The following is a 24,796-nucleotide window of genomic DNA, read 5'->3' on the forward strand; positions in this document are numbered from 1 at the left end:
CCAATTACAATCACTGCAGAACCTGAATGGCATTCTCTTCCGACACTGGAGACAGCAATGCCACCGAAAAAAAAGGCACACAACAATAGTCTTTAAAACGGAAACTGAAATGTGGTACATGTTTGTACCACTGTCCACATACAATGACCCCTTCAGGTGTGAAAAACATCTATGCAATTTTATATTACCTAAGGGCCACTTCTGGCTTTCCACGCTTCAAATGATAAGTCCTGAAGAAATTTAAGAAAAAATTTTATTTTTTCATTGTCTTTTGAAATGTCCCCATTTGGGGACAGGGTGCCTCAATACAGGAAAGGTAATGCATGCTGCTAGCTGAAAGTGCGATGGTGTCCTTAGCAAGATTTCCGGCACAAAAGATGGTTAACAGATTATTGATTTCTTAATGAAATCAATCACTCTGGAGTATACTTATTGTGAAAAAATTAAAAGCAGTTGCTCTGAGCAGGCATACACAAACAGATGTGGCACTTTTGGCAGCAAATCCGACACTTCACTGTACATCCTTTATGGTGGCAGCGCTACAAGTTCAGTGTGCTGAAATGCATTGGCCAGTGGTTGTAGCTGTTGTGCCTAATGGTGGCTGTCGGTAGAAAATGCAGTGTAGCCTTCATCGCAACAGGCTCTGGGTACTCGCTACTTGGCTGACCGCGCTATTTTTGAGGTGTTCTGCTGCACACCACAATTAGGCTGTTCACAATGCCAGTTTGGAAGGCCGTCATGTCCAAAATACTTTTCTGTTCAAACTTCTCGGCACTTGCGTCTCACAGGTATTCTATCCAGCTGTTGCACAGCGCAAAAGAATGTGAGAAATTACCCTCACCGGCCACTCTCTCGTCCTTGGTCTAGAGGGTAATGACATAAGGAAGTCGAGTTTGGTGTGTTTTGAAAGATCCAAAACAGAGCTTTTATTGCCTTTTGTGAACAGCAGGATGCACAAATTAAGAAAATTATGCCGAACACTCAGAAAAGAAGAGTGCCTGCAGAGGCAGCTTTAAGGCACCCTGACCTCGAACAGGGACGCTAAAATTATGAAGTGCGTGCAAGGCTGAATACGCTTGTTACAAGGATGATTGCCATTATTTCACAGTCAAGGGCCCTTCCTCAGATAAAGAAATGCTAATATTTTGTTCAGACCAGGTTCTAAACAACCCAAAATGACAAAAACAAGAAGCCATTACTGTTAGTTCCGTAGAACGTAGCCGTGCCCATTTTTGCCGCGCTTTTCAGCCAGGATTTCTTTTACTTTTGAAACATTCAAAATGGTGTTTTTCATTGTCATTTTGCACAGCAGGCCGCACAAAGTTTGCGTCTCCATGCAGGGACACGGCGCCTGAAGGGGATAAAAAAAAACTTGTAAATGTGGTCCACAAAGTCTTAAACACAAATTCACTCGTGGAAAGGCTTGAAACACTCGACACACAAAGGAACTTGGCATGCTGTGCACAAGAACTTTGTGCGGACCTCCCTTTGTTCCGTTGAACACCACCTGCAACGCCGTCGTGTTGCAGATCGCTGCGGATGGTGATCTTTACCAACGAGCCTCACCTCTTCAGGTACACCGACCGACTGGTGGCCAGCAGCTTTTCCAGTCTTCTTTTTCCTGTAGGCCGCCGTTACCTCTGACCTCCTCCTGAACGTTTGTCCATTGATGAGCCCTCGACCCAAAGACAACCGAAACATCAAATATGTCACTTCGTGCTGCACGTCAAATTGCAAAAAAGCATTTACCACAGCTGCGTCCAGCAAGTAGTAAAACATTTGGAGCCATCCCTTTGTAGAACGCCGACCAGACGGGTAGGCACTGAGCTTCTGATCAAACCTACGTACACCATCCATCCAAGCGTAGTATTCCGCGACTGCCTTCGGGCATCCGACTCCACCTAAGACTCCGCTTGAAAAACTTGGGTTTGCTTCCACCGTGGCCTCCGGGTTGTGAAAGTTAGACATCACGTAAACACATTCAGTGTCCCTCCATAGATACACTGTTACTTCTCCTTTTGACCTCCAGACATATTCGCCTTGTTTGAGCTTGTAACACCGCCCCATGTTGGGGAAGCCTTTAGGCCTCGTTCGCACAGCACCTGTGGCAGCAATGCCCCTTTCTGCAAGCTTTTCAAGGAGACGGGTTGTTGTGAAATTATTGCCCAAGTACACCTCTGTGCCTGACCAAATCTCTTTAGCCAAAGATAGAACAACGTCTTCTCCAATGGTTAGATCAGCTGACTGGGATCTATCTGTGCTTTCATACGTACGCAAGTGCAGGAGATAGCCAGTTTGGGCGTCAGCCCAGCGCCACACTCTATAACCACCCTCGACAGGCATTGTAGACATGCACTGCCTCGATGAAGAGCATCTCTTGAAGGGAATCACGCTTTCGTCTATGGACTGATGGGATGAAGCAATATAATGATCCCTGAAACGCTCATTCAATACATCCACTAGTGGACGAACTTTTCCAATCCAGTCGCGGCCGTCCTCCCTTTTTTTCAGCTGCGAAAGATCAGCAACGTGCAAACAGTTCAAGAGAGCTTGGAACCTTTTGAATGCCATCACTCTTGATATCTCTTCAACATTGAAAAGCTTGTCCGTACTCCAGTACAAGTACATGTGATGTGATGGATTCACACTCATCAAAATGAGAATGCCAAGGAAAGCTTCAAGTTCTTCCTTCGTGGTGTCGTACCATCCTCGATAGTTGGTATCATTGGCGTACTTGTTTGTTTGAATAAGAAGCATATCTAATACCTCATCATCAAAGTACAAAGAAAAGGCTTGCTTAGCATTCTCAAGGTCTTTAGAAGAATACATTGGATCCCATGCTTCCAACACATCAGGAATCTCAGTACGAAGGTCACTTGTACTGCTTGGGGTTGAGTCAGTGTCGACTTCACCGAGTTGTCCATTCAAGGCTAGGTTGTGTGCCTTCTTTTTCAAAGGTCCTTTTCGCTGGTATGTCCGTTTCCGCTTCAGTGTAGCACTGCTAGAGCATGGGTCACTATAAACAGTTTCATCTTCCTCTGCTGGTGCTAACTCAGCAATGATTTCTTCATCACTTGAGCTATCGACGTCATCTTCGCTCAGCTCTGGGACAGGCGATTCAGACAAGATGTCCACATCCTCATCTTGAGCAATGTGCCCGCCTGGAAAATGAAATTTCTCGCATTACACTAAAAGCAAAAATATAGATATACAGTAATGTTTCTTCGATTAAAAATGCAAAAAGAACTATCTGAAATAACGGACAATATAAACTGCTCAATTTTGAGAAAACGCAACTTGAACGAAGTAAGAGGCATTTGCTGACACTTTCACTTTATAAAAACATTAATTAGTGTTTCTTAGTATAAGATATGAATTGCTAATTCACCGTATTTACTTGATTCTAAGCAGCCCCTTTTTTCACGATTGCAATGACCAAAGGGAGAGAGCTGCTTATGGCAAATTCGAGCCGGAGAGCAGGTGCACCCGACGTCAAAAGTGCTCCGACAATCGGGCGCACTCCAGTGGGAGAGCAGTAGAATCACTGGCTTCCAGTGGTAGAGGAGGACGGCTTTTCCTCTGCTGAGAGCACCCGAGTGCACTCCCGGCTGCTCTCTCGTCTAAAGTGAGTGCAGAGGAAGTCACATGGCATAAAGCGTCATATCCGTGCCATCTTTTTTTTTTTTTTTTCTCTGTAGTCAGCGACGCTCAAGATGGCGGCTGCAAAGCATCAGCGCTCGAAGAGCTCTTCGCAATCAAGCGAATTTGCATCGGGCGCGGAAAGCATTGCTCAGGTGCTTATGCATGTTTGAGAGTCACTGCTGGCATCAAAAGGGCCAAAGGAGACAAATCGCCACGGTATGAGAACAAAGGCATACAAAACAGCCGGTTCTTCATGGAGCGTTGGCTTCTCATCGGGTTGCAACTGCTGCCACTATGGGCAGGCGGAGAATGCTGAGGAGAGAAGTGCGGTCACGTGGTCGTGGCTTGCCACTATCGACAGAGAGCGTTCCCGTGGGAGGACAGTTACACCCTCACTCGGCGTGCTCCTGTACTGCTCTTCAATGCTCAGCGCCTCTGCTCACGTACCTCTACCAAATGCGCCATTAGGTTCAAAAAATCTAGACTGAAGCCCTCCCCTCTCTTGTTTTCATGGCTATTATATCTCGACGAGATGGGCACAAGAAATAATTTGTCAAACATCTTTGGTAAAAAGTTGGCAAATATCTTCGGTAAACGTGACTTCAGTTCGCTTACCAAGTTGCAGGCAGCCCTCATAGGCTCATTTTGACTTCTATCACGGCTCTCAAACAACTGTCGTCAAACAAGCAAACACACGCCCGCTACGCCCGTTAAATCTGCCGAGCACCACCGATATCAGGCCCACGTGAAAGCGTGCTGATAAAGTTATCAGGATCATTTTCGGCCAGTTTTCCGCATTTAATGCCACCATTTGTCATGTGCCATCTGAAACAGCAGCACATGAAGCCGGAGACGAATGTCACGCCGCCTCGTGAACCAGGACTAACATCTCCGGGCCGACAACAGTGGGCAAGCGTGCTTGGTGACCTTGAATATGCGCACTTCCTTAGAAGGAAGTAGGTGCTGAGATTCACATGCGAATTTTTTTTTTATTTTTTGGCAAAAACAAGAGGGGGGGGGGGGAGAATGCTTAGAATCCAGACATACTTAGATTCGCGAAAATAATGCAGTGCTCACAGAGTATAGTGTTCATTTGCATAGATTTTTCGTGCGAAGGACATTTTTCACCCCGTCCGGTCTGCTGATGGTGACTGCAGGCTGTAATCACCTCCTCCTCATTTCCAGATGCTCTGCCCCCCTTACACCATTGCAGTGTGGAGAGGCGACCATCACAACGGCTGAATGTCACCATTTTTTTTCTCCTCATGATGAATTCCCCAGACGAGGCCAGCTTGTCTACTCGTGTAATGAACAAACTTTTCTAAAGCACAGCTCTTACGCTCCCATTCACTAGTTGAGTCACATCCCCATAGTCACTGCTGTATAGGTGAGCAAAAGCAGTGCAGAAGACGCATGAAATAAGAGCCACGAGGTCTGCGCCAGTTCACGTGTTGGAAGCCTTCCGCTGCGCCGAGTGCGAGTCTCAGAGAGGCCGGCACGAACACACGCAGTATAGGCTCTCTTTTTCTCCCTCGCTCCCTTTCTGTGCTCTCCACTTGTGTTCTCTTTGCTTTGTGAAAAATTTTCGAGACACTTAGGACCGTCTAGGGGTACGAAGGCAAAAGGTCCAGGCCAGGATAGTTTATCTGCATTGGTGCTGGCTGTAAAAGTAGTATAGAACGGTCTCAGCCAGTTCTTCCTGAAGAAACAGCGACGCAACCAGTGGAACTGCGTCGTCCGCCGCTGCTGCTAAATGAGCTGCACAAGCAGCGCTAAAATTTTGCATCAGGGATATGATTGTCCTCAAAAAGCTTTTCAAGAAAAGTTGACAGTTATTTCGAAACAACGTTCATAATGCGAAAAGAATAGTCCCAACAATACTTTTTTCTTTGCAAGATTCGAAATACGATTCATGTCCATCTGCCCGCCCATTAATCACCAACACAGGCACCTGGTTCACCGCAATCATGCCGTCGTTTTCTAGCATCACTCGATTTAAAATCAGCTTCCTGTTATCATGGCAAGATCTGACGTTTTTGTGGTACAGTTGAATCCCGCTACAACGAAATCAGCAAGGCGTACAGAAAATTTCGTTATCGTGGAATTTCGTTGTCGAGAATTTACAGACAACCTGAGCAAAAAAAAAAAAAATTTATTTCCAGAAGTCCTTAAGCTTGGCTGACGTTTCACTGCCAACAGCGGTGTCACGCGACTCACACTCTGCTAAGAGAGGCATTGCAATGTCGTCGTCGTGAGAGCCCAGGAACTTTCTAATAACATCAAAGGCATCCATCACTCGCGACGAGGTTGACAAGGTGGGTGCATCCTGGGCGGAGTTGTCTTCAGCGTCGATCGGCGGATCTTCTGGCTAGCCAACATTTTTAATCATGTCCTCAGCACTTAGCTCGTCGTAGACAAGCACATCTGCGTCAGCGTTAAGGAAATCGTCCAGCTCGATATCGCCAGGGATGTTTCCAGCATCCTAGAGGTATTTCCAGGCCGTACTAATCCCCGAAGTTGAAGATGATGGAGCGTCATCTTCTGCGGCTGTAGCTGTGCTAGTCACCTCCAGGTCAACAAACCCTGTGTGCTGGAAGCAGTTGTAGATCAAGGTGGACTGGGTCACGTCCCACGCAGCTACAATCATCTGAAGAGCCATGAATAGGTCCACCATTGTACCTTTGTCTCCCTGCCAGTTCCAAGGTTCAAGAGTATCCGCTGAATCAGCTTCTCCTGATAAGCGCACATCACACTTCGGATGATGCCCTAATCCAGCAGCTGAATGATCGAAGTGCAGATCAGAGGGAAAAATCGCACTTCGAGGCTTGACATTTTGACATCGTCAATGCGGTGGGCAGAGCAATTGTCCAAGAGCAAATAAACCTTTCCATTCTGCCTGTTCACGTTAATGATCGAAGTGCAGTTCAGTGGGAAAAATCGCACTTCGAGGCTTGACATTTTGACATCGTCAATGCGGTGGGCAGAACAATTGTCCAAGAGCAAATAAACTTTTCTGGTCTGCCTGTTCACGTTGCGGTCAAATGCCGTAAGCCAGTCCGCAAATATGACACGGGTCATCCACAACTGCCCGTTAGCAACGTACGTGAGGGGAAGGATTCCGTCTTTCTTGAAGTAGCGCGGTTTAGCACTTTTGCCAATAACTAACAGGGGACGCTTTTCCGATCCATCCATGTTTGCACACAGCCACACAGTCACCCTTTTCTTGATCTGCTTGCCACCCTGGCAATGCTGCCCTTTAAAATCTAGTGTCATTGCTGGTGGCATCTCAAAAAAGAGGCCAGTCTCATCCACGTTGTAAATATCAGACGGCACGTAGCCACTCACAATATCAGCCAAGTTGTCTACCACCCATTTCAATGCACCGCCAGTGTCCGCGGAACTTGCTTCACCACACAAAACTTTCCCCACGATTTTGTGCCTCGCTTTGAAGCAATTGAGCCAACCTGTGCTAGCCTTAAAGTCATCCAGGCCTAGCAAACAGGCATAATTGAGGGGCTTCTGCTGAACAATTATTCCGCTAAGCGGGATATTCTTGGCTCGCGTTTCGACGAACCAGGTGTAGTCGTCTTGGCTCGCGTTTCGATGAACCAGGCGTAGTCATATATTGGCTGCATCACCTTCTTGTGTTCAGCTGAAGTGACCGACGCAAGTGCCTTGCAGGTGCTTTCTTTACTCTTCAGTATCGTTAACAACTAACTCGGCACGATGCCAAAATCTGCGGCAATACTCGCTGCTTTCTTCCCGGACATCATATTTACGCGCTGGCGCATTTTACACACAATTTTGAGCAGCCCCTTTTCGCTTGGAGGCCGCGAACGCTTGCCAGCCCACACCGCTCACACGCGATCATGATGTGCTTTCCTGCTTGGCAGGAAACTGCGAGCATGGTGACCGCGAGCACCATCACCGTGAGCTGCATCAATCGAAGAAGCCCAGCAAAGACAAGGGCGGACTCATTTTTTTACACGCAGAATGAAGTTAGCCAATGAGCGGGGCATGACGTCACTTCAAAATTCATGTGGGCATTTGAAAGAAAAAAGAAACGCAAACGAGCGGTGCGCGTAAGGAAGATGTGCGGTATGGGTGCGCCCCCCCTCCCCCAGCGGTCTGCGATGCAAAAAAATTACAAGGGCTCAATGCTGCTGAACCAAATATTGAGTGAAAGCATTAGCTGTGGGTGACTGAGCGTTCTCTTTTTCTTCCTCAGCCCACATATAAAGCCCCGCTTTAACCAACCCATATGAACATGCCTTAGCGGCCAATAGGGATAATGTGAATGCCAGAGTCCTAGCAGGCTGATTCTGACATAACCGTCCCATGTGAAACGAGAGACCCAAGTTGGCAGCTCCTGCCGACCACTTGAGTTGGTAGCCCAGCTCTCACCCTAGTGTCACGTGAGGTGTGGCGTCACGGCGTCACATGGGTAAGATGTAGCTACCGGCCGCACTACGCTGAAGGCTCGAAACCTAGAGTAGTATTGCTTCCGCAATAAAAATAAACAGTGGGAACAAGAATGTCGCTCTCCAGTATCCACCTTCTGAAGAAAGACAAGATAGAGGGGCCACTCACCCACGAAAATTCGCAAAAAGAAATTTGTTGAAGTGAACATGTGCTCGCAAAGTACTTCGTTTTTGAGGAAATTTTAATACATTAAGTCCTATGAGGGTTTCACGGGGAATGCAAAATACTTCATAGCGGCAAAATTTTTCCTGAAGTGGCGTTCGTTGTACCGGGATTCAACTGCAGTTGACTGTGCTAATAAATCACCGTGAGATAAAAAAAATGTAAACTCTTAGAAACAGAAGGAGAAGGTTTCATTAGGCGAGTAAACACGATAACAATCAAATTCCTGGGATTTATCTGTTCTCCCATTGGCCCATTGTAAAAAAAAGAAAAAAAAGATATAACGATCGATCATCGGCAATAAATCGGATGCAACGATAGCTTTATTGATACCCAGTTATGTTTACCCTGAAAATTTGTCTGAATGTTTAATAAAGTACTCGGAAGAGAATGTTGTGAAAACTCGACATATGCGGCGAAAACAGACTGTCGTGAAAAAATCCGCGAGTGCCATTGCGTGCGATTAGGAAATGAGCGCTATCATCATTGCAATCGCTGCCTGTTTTCGTGCGGCCATATCGTCATCGCCAGTTGTGCGTCCATGGAAGATGGTGAAGTCCACATTCATGGCGCAATAGCTCTTGAAATGAAACAGCACATACATCAGGATTTCAGGCAGGGTTTCAAGGTTGGAAGCATTGTAAAAAAATGCAGGCATTCGCGCTCTACGATTTTAATGATCATCAAGGCTGGGAGTACCCTGCTCTTCATCCAGTCATTAATCAGTTTCATGCACGCAAAAATGACTGCCGCCAGTGCACGTGCTACTGGAAGCGATGCTCACAGTGATAGTCAAGCTTCAAGCTTCAGCGAGCGCAAATTTCTGACTTCTTTAAGTATGCTTAAGTTACTTTATGACTATTGATGTATCTTGTAATAAAGTGTTCAGTGCCCTTTACGATGATTAGCGTTGTTGAGCCCAATTTACTCATTGCTGGTAAGCAGGCAAGCCTAGATGCATGGAAAGACACATGGGTTTGTGGCTTTTTCCAGTTTTCTTCTTTTTTTTTGTCGGTCCAGATATAACGACAAATAACCAACCGGATTTTCAGTTTTCTATATATTGTTATAAGTGGACTGCACTGTAGCTGTAATCCTTAGGTTCTCTGCCTCCCGCTCGTAACCACTGTGACTGCTTTCCTCCTATTTACATCGTCTTCGTGGAAATGGCCCTTCATTGCTCTGTAATGCACTCTAGCCTGAAGGTAAAATAAATATTTTAGCCCGCTGTTGTATAATACTTCTCCCTTGTGCACCTAGGCACTGCAGAGAAGCCACAACGGTAGGTGAGCAGCACTGCTTTTCATCTCCTCCCATCGCACGCCCAAAAATCAGCCAGCTCTTATGTTCGCAATAGTGCGATTGATCACTAAAGACATCGTGCAACCATATTTAGTCAAAATTTTGAATCTAGAGGCCAGAAAATCATGTTATCCAGGATGTGCCATTCTATGCGACATTCGTATTGCCTGCGGTTTCGAGTGCACAGAACGGGAAATAATGTGGATCAGGAACGTATTCAACGTGGTTATAGTGTACTTTCCAGCATTCAGTTACCAAAACTGACACAAAGAAGTTGCTTACTCAAAGCATCATCAGGCAAAAGCTAACCTGATAAGCTTTATCAAAAGAAGCATGCCTAAGATGCTCAATCAAACCTGTCAGTAAAATGAATAACTAAGAACAGGCCTGATTCATGCTGCTCTCCCACAGGGAGTTTGCCCGTGAGGCAGGCACTGATGTCCAAATGTGACCTTCCTGTTCACTACCGCCCTCTACCGTGAATAGGCCTTCGCTCTAGAACCATTTAATTAAGATTAGACTCTCTTCTCCTTTAGTGAGAACCTGTTGTCAATATGAATTCACCACTCTCTAAGCATCCACTGAGCCAGGCACCCTGCTGTGTAAATCTCTGATCACATTCCGATAGAAATGCATCTCTTGCCTTCGGGCCTTCACTCACCTGCACTCTAGAGTACTACACCCCCCAATCTCAACTCAGTAGCCTTTAAACAGCCCACATGACTGGGATATTTATTATACTAATAATTATTAATATAACAACTGCATAGGAAGGGAGTACATGCCCTGTGGCTTCTGCTACATTGCCAAGAAATGTTGTGCAGTGTAGTACCATTAATGCATAAACTTTCACCCAGCCATCTTTAAGTAAATGACGTAGTATAATCAGGCTCTTATGAACATATGATGAAGTACTCCAAAGCTTATTAATTTACAGACTTTACCTATTAAGCCTGGACCCCTAAATTCTAACCTGGCTCAAGGTTGTCCTCACTAACTGTTCATAATTTGTCCCAGTCAACAATACCCACCTCCAAGCTCAGCCTTGTTTGCTCAGACGTGTAAGCTTGTGTGCTTGGACCTCCTTTTGCTTTTTTTCACGTAGAAAGTCGAACTTCCAACAATTCCTCTTATTCAGTTATTTGCAAAAGGGCAATTTTTACCAACATAACTTGCAATGAAAATCTAACCATGGTAATGAAATTGAATATGTTAAACTTAAACTCGTACGTGCATAAAAAATTAATAACAAATTCCCCTTGTAATCATTTATTAACAAGCCTTTGGATCCTGTGTCTATTTACAAGTAGTTGCACGTCGCCTCTTATCTCATTTGTACATTACCATCAGCACGTAACCACCGACGTCAACTGAATGCTAATTTCAGCACGACTTTTATTTGGCTAAAACTTCATTAAAACTTCAAGCCGAGCGAGATGGTAATTTCTTTTTGGAATCATTTTGTTAGCGGTAAAAACACAGACACAAAAAACACGATACACAAAGGACACCCGCTTAATCATTTTTCACATTTTTTTCATAAAATTACTTCACTACAAATCTTTATTAAATCCAACTCGAGTACTCTCTGTCGATTAGGGTCCAAGTCAAAGATATCTAATGAGTCATTAAAAATGGCGGATAGTAATGCTGCATTTTTAGTCATTTTTAAGTATACCGCAAATGGCGTCAGTACCAATAAATATCCTTGTCGTCTGCTTCAAAATTCCTTACCTGAGCCTTTTTCATAAGTTATTCCATCATCAGTGTTTATGCAATGAATTTAATACTGTTGCCTCTATTCATATTTTCCAGACTAGATCCTGTACACAAGGTGAGAAGACCTATTTCGCACGCCAAACGATTTTCTCCCCCTTTTTATGTCAAAACTCCAACATGTCGAGTTGACTCCCTATTTCACCAGCCAGCATGATAACAAGTTACAGTGCAGTCCACTTATAACGGTATTGAGAAAACCGAAAAATTTGATCGCTATAACCAATATCCGTTATATCTGGACCAGCGAAAAAAGAAAGGAAAAAAAAAAAAAAAGCTAACACACAAATTTTGCCATTCACGTAGGCTTGCCTACTTATCAGCGATGAATGAATTGGGTTAAACAAGGCTAATCATCGTAAAGAGCACTAAACACTTTATTACAGGATACATCAATATCCATAAAGTAACTTAAGCATACTTAAAAATTCGCGCTCGCTTGAGCGGCAGCCGCAGCTTCACAATCGCTGCGAGCATCGCTTCCAGTAGCACGTACTGGCACTAGTCTTTTATTCGTGCATGAAACAAATCAGCGACTTGATGAATTGCAGGACATCCCCAGCTTTGATGATCGTTAAAATCATGCAAATGCCCTATTTTTCGTGAGGATCCTAAGCTTGAAGCCCTGCCAGAAATCCCGATAAATCTGCTGTTTCATCTCGAGAGTTATCGTGCTGTAGTGTGGTAGGCATAATCTTCCATGGACGCACAACTGGCGATGGCGATGACGATAGGGCCACACCCTTTTGTGTGGCAACAGGCAGCGACTGTGATGATGGTAGTGCTCATTTTCTAATCACATACAATGGTGCTCGCGGATTTCTCCACGACAGTCCGTTCTCGCCGCAATGTCAAGTTTTCCCATCGTTCTCTTCTTAGTATTTCATTTATCAAACATTCAGATAAATTTTCATGGTAAACATCTATCGGGCAGCGATAAAGCTATCGTTGTACTAGATATACTGCCGATGATCGATAGTTATATCTGGCGTATTTTTGCATTGGGGTAATGGGAAAACTGATTTATCCCAAGAATTTGATTGTTATAAGTGACATATCGATATATATAATATCATTATAACTGGACTGCACTGTATTCAACAATACAGTGCAGTCCCAATCTTATTCTCCTTGTTATTTCCCTGTCATGGTCTGGATCTGCGGTTACTACCTGTCCTAAGTATAAATATTCGCCGAGCACTTGCAGTGTTTCGCTTCCTATTGTAAACTGCTGTTAATTCCTGAAGTTGCTGAACATTACTTAGTCTTCAACATACATTTTCAAGCCTACCTTCCCACTTCTCTCTAGGTCATCAACCATTCTTTGCAGTTCATCCCCTGAATTACTTGGTAAGGCATTGTCATCAGCAAATCGCAGATTACTAAGGTGATCTCCATCTACCCTTATCCCTAACTGCTCCCATTCCAAGTCTCCGAATACTTCTTCTAAGCAAGCTGTGAATAGTACTGGGGAGATAGTGTCTCCTTGCCTAACAGCTCTCTTTAGAGAAATTTTGTTACTTTCTTTATGAAAAACTATGGTTGCTATGCAACCACTACATATATCTTCCGGCACTTTCCGTACGGCTCGTTTCCACCCGATTTTCTACCGATTTTCTACCGAGGTTTCTACTGAGTCATAGTTTTTTGTAATCGATGAATGCTATGTATAAGGGGCTGGTTATATTCCAAGCATTTTTCTACCACCTGGTTGATGGTATGGATATGATTGATAGCAGAGTACCCTTTCCGAAAGCCTGCTTGATCCTTTGCTGGGTTGCAGTCTAAGGTTGTCCTGATTCTATTAGCGATTACCTTAATAAATACCTTATACATAACACACAGTAATCTGACTGGTCTGTAATTTTTCAAGTCATTAGCATCCCCTTTCTTATAAATTACAATAATGTTTGCGTTCTTCCACGGGTCCCGATGAAGCCAGGCACTGCATATACAGGGGGGGTCAGTTTTTTTAGCACGATATTCCCCCCCCCCCCCTGTCATTCAACAAATCAACGGTTACCTGATCCTCTCCAGCTGCTTTTTCCTTTTTCATAGTTTCTATATTGCTTTCTTAACCTCGTCCTTCGTCACTGGCGTAACATCTGACTGCTTTTCCCTACGACAAAATCCCGTTATTGCCCTGACTACTTTGGCTACTGTAGAGATCAGTATAGAACTCCTCGGCTATTTGGACTATCTTGTCCATATTCATGATGACGTTGCCCGCCTTGTCCCTTAGTGTATACATCTGATTTTTGCCTATGCCCGATTCCTTCTTCACCCCCCCCCCCCCTTCCCCCGTTCTTTACAGCATGCTCAATTTTCTCCATGTTATACTTCCTTATATCAGCTACTTTGCCCCTATTAATTAGCTTTGATATCTATACCAATTCTCTCTGGTCTGTTGGATTGGAAGCTTTCATACTTTGGCGTTTCTTAATCTAATCTTTCATCTCCTTAGACAGCTCACCGGTATCCTCTAACTATCCTATATCCTACCGCCTACTTCTACAGCGCACTCAGTAATGATATCTCTGAAATCATTGTTCACTGCTTTAGGCTAATGTCGTCATCCTCTGTTAGAGTTGAATATCCATTCTATAACGAGATCATGAAGTCTTCTGCCCTCCCCCTCCTCACCGCTAATTCGTTAAAGGACTTCTTTCTTACTAATCTGTTTTATTCCCTCTTCAGATTTAGACTAATTCGAGACCTTACCATCCTGTGGTCACTGCACTGCACTTTCCCGATTACCTCTACATCCTACATAATGGCGGGGTTAGAACACAGTATGAAGTCAATTTCATTTTTTTTATCCTGTGGAAAATTGCAAGGCACCGGGATTCGAACCATGATCCTCTTGCATGCGAGGCGGATGTTCTACCTCTACGCCACCGCTGCGTAGTACCTTTACAAAGAGCATGGAAAAGTGCACCATATCATTTCAAGGCAAGTTCTGTTTTTAAAGAGTTATGACAAATGTGTGTTGTGATGCCAAAACAATTAATGTGAGGCAAAACAATACAGAGAACAAAGCGAAACTTATAGGTGAATGCCTGCTGGCATTCTGGTTTAATGTGATGCAGTTTTACTGTGTACAGAAATGTGATGAACAGAAGTTGTCTTGTGCGTCGCAGCTACTGTCATTGTTCAAAACCTTGTCTGTGGGAATATCAAACTTAGAGAAAACATGTCTTTTCTGCAGAGCGACGGTGCTGCCATGTTGTAAAAGCAGCGTGAAACACCTGACCCGACTCCAGAGGGGTTTTAAATCTCACCATGTGACGGAAAAATTAAACACAAAACTGAAACTGATAGATTAGTTCCTCTGTTGCCCACTGGATGGTTCTAGCTGTCTGTTCAGGAGCACTTAGAAAAGAGGAAAAATACGACTCTGAAAATAACGGCTTGAGGGGCTAGTTGGTGCTGCATCGTATTCAGAAATGTGGCGCAACAAACACAAACACAAGAGCGCGTTGTTGTGTATCTTCTCTTGTGTTTGTGTTTGTTGCGTCACATTTCTGAATACGATACGACTCTGAAACCATCGACAGTAGGCTATCAATGGGATAGGCATGGGCAGAAAACTTCTTATCAATTCAAAATATGAATATGTCTGATACCTTTTTCCTTCGTAATCTCTTCCATAGTGTGTGTAAGTGTAGACATCTTCAATGGGGAGCACTGCGTCGACTTCGACAAGTTGAACAGCTCTACTGACTGGGTGGCGTCTAGAGCAATGTACTGGGTTGATGCACCATTCTAGAGGGAGTAAACAAAAGTAAATATCATCACTTTTTTAGAAGTACACACGTGGGCAAAATAAAAGCACCTTGTTATTCTCATCTTAACTCTCTCACGTTATAGTAGACGAAACTATGGAACAGCGCTAGCAGACGGGACAAGAGAATGAGACTGACGCCCAGTAAAAGTATCACGTCTTTGTCTCTTTGTCCAGCCCCATCTGACAATGCTGTTCCATTATTTCCATTACATAAACAAGCCGGCCTTACTTCTCGCATTATCTTTGAATTTTGCAACCTAGTTTAGCCCTTTGAAGTAGTATAGTTAAAACAGGTTTAACAATGTGACTCGTATGCACCAGTCATTCAGATATACGTCAATTAATGCTCACAAAAAAACTGAGGAATTTCTGCACCGCATTGACGCAGCCTTCTTCTCTAACGTCCATCCCTGTCTTCATCCCCATCTTCATCTTGACATGATAAAATCCCTGCTAAGCGTACCATCGTCTCAAGAAAATTTGCATACTCAACTTTGCGATAAATGAGAACATACTGGCCCTTTGAGGCACTATAAAGTAATGTAGAGCAGCTGTACAATAGGTCAGCTCGTTGAATGTGCACACACCTGAGAAAAATGACAATAAAATGAATATTTATTAACGATGGGGCACAGAGGCAATGGTGGTAAAAGCAGTGCTCAGGAAGGTCAGAGGTAAATTTAGGCAAAATAGTTTCCACACCGCAATTGTACAGTTCACTTCTGTCACACAGGAACTGCTGAAATGGAACATGAGGCTTGAGCAATATGACACAGTGCAGCCTGAGCCACGCCCATCTGGACACATCAATTCAGGCTGTTTAAACCCAAACCTTCCACTTCCTATTATGGCCCGCAGTTTTACAAAAGCAAATTAATACTGCAATGATGTGACTTGGGCAATAAAGAATTTTATTTTTGTAGAAGCTACTGCACAAAAGAAATAAAACTGCAATATGTTGCCAATGCGTAGCTGCCATTCAATTTTGCATTTCAAAATCAAGCGTCACTTTTGGGCAAGTCATCTCTGAGTAGCAGGGCCGATACAATTCAAACCTGATCACTTTCAAACAACATTAAATGTAGCCAAAAATAGTTTCACCCAAAGTGCAACAAAAATTGCATATGTTCAGTGCTAATGAAGCTAGCTTAAAACTTTTTGTGTTGAGGAAAAAAATTATCCAATATGTCTTGCTAGCGCACGTTTCATAATTTTAGTAAATAGCTCTTCGTGGGCCCTTTAACCGCAAGCATGCTTAAAAACTGGTCAAAACCAACCTCTAAACAAAGGAAACTATCAGCACCGTTTAAGAAGACACTGCAAATAATGCCTAATTATTTTTGTTACCAAACATAATTATGATGTTCGCTATGGTTGTGCCGATGTTTTTTCAACAGTAGAAGAAACCATTACTACTAGGAAAGTCGAAGTTGAAAACATTATTTTCTTCCTTGCCACTCTATTGAAACTCGTGATGCCAATATCAAGACGGACTCTGTGATCGCTGTTAGGAAGCAAACTGCACTGAAATCTAGCTTCAGAGATACACGTGAACTGCTTTTGATTTCACAAAACCCTCCTTCTGGTAGCAACCAGGCAGGAATACCTGCATTTCATTTCTTAAGCTTTCAGGCAACACCTCCGCAACAACCCATTAGACAAACGACCTCCCAAGCGGTACGTCAACAGCCTCAGGGACAGGATAAGATGGTCACAGAGCCGTCCCTCCCACCACCGGTGAAACGCAAAATTCAAGACACCGACCCTATTCAGGCTATGGAGAAAAGGATGGAAAATTTGGAAAGGTTAGATGCCAAGATGAGTGAATTTATGAATCATATCAACATCCAAATTCAAGCTGTCCTCGGGGCAGTTCAGAAACAGGCCGAGGAATGCCAAAGGTTAAGGAATGAGATGGCCGCCATAAACGGGTGGCAACAAAATATAGAACAGGTCGTCTCGCAACTGCAAAATGGCCAGGCGCGCAAATGAAAATCAAATCTGGCAGTGGAACTGTCGCGGCTTCCGGCGCAAGCGGCCGATTCTGCAACAGTACCTATTGCTATTAGATGAGACTCCATTGGCAATTGCTCTCCAAGAAACCGGGGGGCCCGCAAAATTGTCGGGATATCAGGCATTTCATAGTGGCAGGGGAGAGAAATCCTCGGTCACAACACTCGTGAAAAGAAACATTGCAGCCATTGAACACGATCTAGAGTCGAGAGAGATCGAAAACGTGTTTGTAGAAGTTTTAACCGGAAAACAGAAAGACCCTAGTCTATTCATTCTAAATTTATACAGCTCACCCAGGCAAAGGAAGGTGAGGTTCAGAGCTCTGCTTCGCAAGGCCCTCAAAATTTCAAACAACGAGCCACTGTTGATAGTGGGGGACTTTAATGCACATCACCAGGAATGGGGGTACCCGCACCAGTGCCCAAAAGGTAGACAGCTGTGGGAGGATACGCATGACCTATGGCTCACTTTGCACACGGACCCCGACAGCCCAACGAGGGTGGGCAATAGCGTCAGTAAGGATACATCCCCAGACCTAACATTCTCGAAAAACGTAAAAGGTCTAGAATGGCATAATTCGGATCAAAATTTTGGCAGCGACCACTGCATAATTGTCTCCACACTGAGGAAAGGCGTTAAAACACGCCGGGCTCGCGCGCCGGCCGTCGTTGAGTGGGATGAATTTAGAGATATCAGGAGGGCTCAGGAACTATAGCCCATCAGAAGCATCAAGGAATGGGAGACTGCGCTCAAATCGGATGTTAGAGAGGCAAGAAAATTGCTCGAAGGTGATAACGCCCCGGAGATTGCGGACAGCCGTCTTCTGCATATGTGGGAAGCTAAGCAGAGCATGGAGCGTCGTCTCAAAAAGCAGAAATGGAACCGCAACCTCAGAAGAAGGATTGCGCGACATAATAAGGAAATCGAAGACTATACTTTCAAATTATGCGAACAAAATTGGGACAACAAGTGTGACGAAATGGAGGGGAGCATGAACCTCTCCAAGACGTGGAGCTTCCTCCGGCACTTGTTGGACCCAGACAACTCGAAGACGCAATCTGGTATAAGATTGGCAAAAGTGAGGCACGCTTTCGAAGGGAACGATGATGATTTCATGAACAAATTAATTGAGACGTATGTGGGAGAAACTTCACGAACCCCACTTCCTGACTATGGTGGAGCGCCTAACGAGGCGCTGGACGCCCCCATCACAGAAGCGGAAGTGAGGGCAGAGATTGTAAGACTTAAAACGAAGTCGGCTCCAGGCCCTGACGGAGTAACGAACAAAATGCTCAGGAACCTAGATGATGACTCCATTAGGTATCTAACGGAGTATATGCAGGAATGTTGGGAAAAAGGCGAGCTCCCACAACAGTGGAAGACGGCAAGCATTATTTTAATACCGAAACCAGGGAAGCCTCCTCAACTAGCAAATTTACGACCAATTTCCTTAACCTCATGCGTGAGGAAATTGATGGAACACGTCGTCCAGACCAGACTGATGAGTTTCATGGAGCAGGGCGATCTGTGGCCACATGAGATGGTTGGGTTCCGTCCTCACTTGTGTACGCAGGACGTCATGCTCCAAATCAAACATGACATAATAGACTCAAAGTCTAAAGATGCGAAAGCAATTTTGGGGCTCGACCTCACGAAGGCTTTTGACAACGTAAAACATGAGGCGGTCCTGGAAGGGCTGAACAAGATTAATGTAGGTACCAGGACATATCGGTACATCAGGGACTTTCTGACAGGTAGAACGGCCTGCATGAAGTTCCAGACGCTGGAATCCCCCGCAATAGAGCTAGGGAGTAAGGGTACGCCCCAGGGATCAGTGCTGTCCCCCCTACTCTTCAACGTGGCAATGAGGGAACTCCCCGAGCAATTGGCAAAGCTCGAAGGATTAAAATTTAGTATATATGCGGATGATATCACCCTTTGGGTCAACCGGGGAAGTGATTCGTGCGTCGAAAACCTGCTCCAAACCGCCACCGACATTATAGTCGATTACGCGGCAGAGAGAGGCCTAGCGTGCTCGCCGCAGAAATCAGAATTGTTTATATACAATCCGAAGCACTTAAGGTGCAAGGCACCGTCGGAGATCAAAATTAAAGTGGCGGGTAACGAGGTACCCATAGTCGAGCAAATTAGAATCTTGGGCTTGATTCTCCAGTCACACGGACATAATGGCGAGACCATCAAGAGGCTGGAGAATCACGCGATGCAGACCCTGAGCCTAATTAGGCGGGTGGCCAACAGAGGCCGAGGGTTAAAGGAAAAAAATTTGATGAAACTGATACAGGCCTACATCTTCAGCCGAGTGAGCTACGCAACGCCGTATCTAGATTTGAAAGCGGTGGAAAAAGAAAAAATTGAGTCTCTAATTAGAAAATGCGTAAAAAGAGCGCTGGGACTGCCCATATGCACATCCACAGAGAGATTGATGGCTCTAGGGGTACACAACACATGGGCAGAACTTGCGGAAGCGGTGCGAACCTCTCAAATTGAGAGACTTAGCACCACGAAGACAGGAAGAGTCATTTTGACGAAAGTTGGAATAAATTCGGATAGAGGTCCCACGGTCAAGGTGGAGGTAGCTAGAGAAGTCAGACAAAATTTGGTGATTCCGCCGCTGCCAAAAAACATGCACCCGGAATATAACAAAGACAGGAGGAAAAAACGAGCCGAAGCATTAGAAATTAGATTCGGCGAAATGTCGGAACATGAAGTGGCCTATGTAGACGCGGCGGGAGGTGGTGGCAGTTTCACGGTAGCAACGGTCGTCAGCGGCCGGGGAAATCCCGTGACAGCTGCCACTTTGCGCGGGCGGAGCATAGAAATAGCCGAGGAAACTGCGAGCGCGTTAGCTTGCGTGGGAACGGAAGCGAAGTTTGTCATAAGTGACAGCAAAACTGCCATACAAAATTTTAGCAAGGGCAGGATCTCGCCCTTAGCAGCCAGAATCCTAGGCCAGAAAAAGTTGGATAGGAAAATTCAAATAATCTGGACTCCTGCGCACGAAGCCGTCCCCGGCAACGAGGCGGCCCACAAGCTGGCTCGAGATCTCTACCGCCGAGCCGCTACAGGGCCACTTGATGACCGAGGAAGCGGAGAGCGCTTGCTAAAATATGGGGAGATCACGCAGCACTACAGATTGGATCGTAGACTGGTACCCCCACCAGACCCGAAATTAAACAGCAGACAAGCAGTGGCGTGGAGGCGACTGCAAACATATACATATCCGCACCCGGTTATGGCGAACCACATGTTCCCTGAGGCTAGGAGTGACAAGTGCAATCTTTGTGGGGCGAGAGGGACCCTCGACCACATAATATGGGAATGCCCGTATTCTCCCAGGAGGACGAACAATATAGGCTGTAGAGACACCTGGGAGACCCTGCTGCGCAGCTCGGACCCTGAGCTCCAGCTCCTACTCGTCCAACTGGCTGAAGAGGCTGCTGGGACCCAAGACCTCCCGGCCTGCCTTTGAGGCGGCGGCACCCGCCCCTTGACCTGCGTGTCGGGGGGTGAGTAGATCACCTTATCTGTTGGACATTAAAGTTTAGTCCATCCATCCATCCAAGCTTACACACGCAATGCTTCCAATCATTTTAACTTCACTTTTTGTAATCCTCAGTGGAACAGGGTATTCCATTGATACCGGCCAACTTGAATTTGGGTACAAACCTGCGACACGGCTACATCTGCAGCATTGGCAGAAGAGCTGTCCATGGTACTCGGAAGGAAACAGCCCTTTCCAGCACTCAGCAAAGGTACAGCATCTGCTTGTAGGCCCAAACACTTTTGCAGGGATTGCGTATACACTTCAGGTCAAAGTTTTGTGAGCACAGAAAGCTTTCCTCGCCCTCTGGCTGCGTCCGGTCACTGTTACCACCACCAGGAAACTGGCGCACGAAGTTCATCCAGGTTTGGCACCGGACCAGCCTTTCGGGGGGCTCATCACAACGCCGTGGCCAGTCCCAGTGCTGCACAGTGCCTGGACACTAGGATCAGCACCTGCGCAGGCAACGAAGCAAAGTGGTGGTGCACAGGAGTGCAATGTGACCCACTTCTAGCTACAACACGGTCACTGCTTTCAAAGCAGCGTTGCGTCGGATGCAGGCGCTTATCGAGGCAAAGCGATATGTGCACAGTGGGACGCGGAGGTGCTGCTTCGCATGGTCTGCCGGCTAGATTTATGGAATGGCCGGGTCGGACGCAATGCTACTTTGAAAGCAGTGGCCATGTTATAGCTAGAAGTGGATCACCCTGTACATGTGGACAACTTTTGAAAGGGACCCAATAACCAAAAATGGCACCACTTTGATCTACGCAGGGACTCTGTAGAGTGAAAAGTCTTACACCAGTTGGCCTGTTCTGAGGCAAAGAGAGCGTTGCAATGATATCCCCCCCCCAAATTGCTTTGCAGAAGGGATGATAAGCAGAAAAAGTAATGCAAACAACCAAGTAATGTCAGTAAACCAAGAGAAGTGTGAGAAGTGGGCAACAAATGTTTCATTTTAAACAGTGAACAATCGCAAGGTGTCAAACAAAAGTGACAATGGTAACGAGCACTTTGTGGAGCCGGGTGCAGGAGATATAACAACCAAGGAGCAAAATAGAGATGAAGTGTGCAGATGCCGAGAGAAAATAAACGAACAAATTATCACCTCTCACCACCATTAGATACACGTGAAAAGATTGTACAGGATTTATCGAGAGCAAAGGTCATTCAGTGGATGATCAAGCTAGTGCTAGGTAGGCACATTCGGCATATGCTCTGAAAACCTTCCACTGTTGGTAACGATTGTCAAGTAAAAAGCTTGAAAAATCTGTGGCACGAGGGAGACCTCTCAGGGGAAGGGAAAAGCAGAAAATTGACAGACATAAGGCAAGGTTAGTACGGATATTGAGAAACGCATGCAATTGCAACCTTGTTCACTAATTCATACCAAAACAACTAATGCGTAAGTAACAAAGGTTAATAAGAGTAACCTCCTTGGCTGTTATGCTCTGTGCGAACCAATTCTGCATGGAAAGAGAATGCTTGTTTCCATCTTACGCTGCTGTTGTTGTCAACACTCGATGGTATCGATGAAGATAGCCTCACAACAGCCACTGCCTAAACATCAAAGTGGCAAGCGGGACAATGGCATTGAACACAGACAGCTCGCAAAAAAAGCTAAAGTTGCTGTGCAAAAACAACTATCGAACACAAGCCGCTCGTTGAGCCAAATTCATGAGGCTTTTATCGCTTGGAGTGTATTGAAGTAATTCCTTGTCACGGATGTTTCTATTCGAATGTGAGAAGATATTCTATTCATAGAGAATTTTATGGGCTTTAGCCATTACAGTCATATCCTTCGTAACGAAGTGAGTGAGGTTAATGACATCACTGCAACAAAAATGATGACCATCATTTTTGTAGCACTCGTAATAACTAGAATACTTTCCAGCATCACAAAGCCTCCATCGTTCTGTCAGGCCAAACACCATTGGTAAATAAAATACATATGTCATCAATTGCAACAACAAATAGAATGGAAGCACTTACGTCCACACTGCCTGCCACACCATTGGCAGCCACCCTTAGACATATGTTACCTTAAAGAATAACGTCCCTTGACTGGCAGGTTTGTTCCTGAAGCCCTAGGTTATAGTGGCGGCCTCAACTCTGGGAGGTGATGGGTCAGAATCTCGCTGCCGGTCATATACCCAATGGTTCCCTCCAACGGGTACAAGCCATGGCCCGGCCTGGACGTTTGCCTTACCAGGGTTTGCGACTCAAGAAATGAGCCTGAACATTCAAATCCCAACACCATCACCAGTTGTGTAAGGCAGCCTCGGTTCAGGTTCTAACAAAGCCCATCATGCGGCACGCTGTCACTTAACCTGCTGTTGCCCTGTCTGTGTGCCTCGTTTTTCTCATGCATTTCTTTGCTCTTCTTTCTTGCATTCCTCGCTTTGCATCTTTGCGTTCCAACCCAATGTTTTAAGAGCCTCAAACATAGAATTATTTCTTTTCCTGAGACAACCATTAGCCTGGGGCTTGGAAGAAAATAGAAAAATACAGTATTGGTTAATCCTCCTAGGTGTAATGGGCTTTTCTTTCCCAAGACATACAGTACTGTGAGGCTCCAGAAAAGAAAGAATAATGTGCCTTTGCCCATACCACTGAGTACAATGCGCATTTCACAGAAGCACAGAAATAGGTGCGTATGTGCAGTCAGAAGAGAGGAAAGGTTACAGACTTCACTTCCAGAGTGCTCCTGGCACAATATGAGGTTGAATGATTTCTACAAGCTAGCTGGTGTTACCATTTGCCCAATTCATGCTTAATGAGTGCTTGCGTGGTCCGGAAACAAAAGCCAGAAATTAACCCATTTCTATTCCAAAAACAAAGAAAGATGGAGACTCGAATGTACCTTGCATGTTAGAGTGTTAACAGCCAATAATACTCTGAACAGTAGTGCAGGTAGAGGAACCATAGAAAAAAAAAAAAAAGAGTGCTAGTTATAAGTCACGGAACAAACTAAGAAAAATTCAAAGGCAATTCATGGGTCAATCTAGTGTTAATGTGTGAGAATGGCTCACTGGCACTGAATAGGTTGTCACATACGCTTTCTCGCACTGTATGATCCCTCCCCACTTTGCTGCTGTTCATTTTAATTTTAAGCACATGGCACGAGGCATGAGATGCGCAGCGCATTAGACCACACATGTGCTGTAGCATGTGCAGCAGTCATCATCATCATCATCAGCCTGACTATACCCACTGCAGGGCGAAGGCCTCTCCCATATTTCTCCACTTAACCCAGTTCTGTGCTAGCTGCATCCACTTGACCCCAGCGAACTTCTTAACCTCATCCGCCCACCTAACTTTCTGCCGCCCCCTGCTACGCTTTCCTTCCCTTGGAATCCAGTTTGTTACCCTAAGCGACCATCGGTTATCCTCTCTTTGCACTACATGTTCTGCCCATGCCCATTTCTTCTTCTTAATTTCCACTAGAATGTCGGTAACTTGAGTTATTTCTCTGACCCACTCTGCACGCTTCCTATCTCTTAATGTTACCCTTACCATTTTTCGTTCCATAGCCCTCTGGGTTATCCTCAACTCAAGTAGAACGCTCTTGGTTAGCCTCCACGTTTCAGCCCCATAGGTGAGTACAGGTAAGATGCAAGTGTGGTATACTTCCCTCTTGAGCGATACCGGTAAGCTGCTAGTCATAATCTGCGAGTGCTTGCCAAATGCACTCCATCCCAATCTTATTCTTGTTATTTCCTTTTCATGGACCGGATCTGCGGTTACTATCTGTCCTAAGTAGACATATTCGCCTACTACTTCCAGTACTTCGCTACCTAATGTAAACTGCTGCTCCTTCCCGAGGCTGTTGAACATTACCTTAGTCTTCTGCATATTGATTTTCAAGCCTACCTTTCTACTTTTCTTGTCTAGGTCATCAATCATTATTTGCAGTTCATCCCCCGAGTTGCTTAGCAAGGCAATGTCATCAGCGAATCGCAGATTACTGAGGTATTCTCCATCTACCCTTATCCCTAACTGCTCCCATTCCAAGTCTCTGAATACTTCCTCTAAGCAAGCTGTGAGTATTGGGGAGATTGTGTCTCCTT

At 45.2% G+C, this 24,796-nt stretch overlaps 1 protein-coding gene across 1 annotated transcript in view; it reads right to left on the reverse strand.

The window, feature by feature from the left end:
* The window catches only part of LOC146178957 (uncharacterized), a 34,490-nt gene that overhangs the window by 6,540 nt on the left and 3,154 nt on the right, over positions 1 to 24,796 (reverse strand). The window contains exons 2-4 of the mRNA XM_084580082.1: positions 20,852 to 21,181; positions 20,552 to 20,677; positions 14,991 to 15,129 (exon numbers count right to left, since the gene is read on the reverse strand). Of these exons, the coding sequence (XP_084436208.1) occupies positions 14,991 to 15,129; positions 20,552 to 20,677; positions 20,852 to 20,896 (310 nt within the window). The 5' untranslated portion in view covers positions 20,897 to 21,181. The remainder of the gene's footprint in view (positions 1 to 14,990; positions 15,130 to 20,551; positions 20,678 to 20,851; positions 21,182 to 24,796) is intronic.

The sequence above is a fragment of the Amblyomma maculatum genome, chromosome 9 (genome assembly GCF_055883805.1).
Source record: "Amblyomma maculatum isolate TAMU_Amacu chromosome 9, ASM5588380v1, whole genome shotgun sequence".
Lineage (NCBI taxonomy): Eukaryota > Metazoa > Arthropoda > Arachnida > Ixodida > Ixodidae > Amblyomma > Amblyomma maculatum.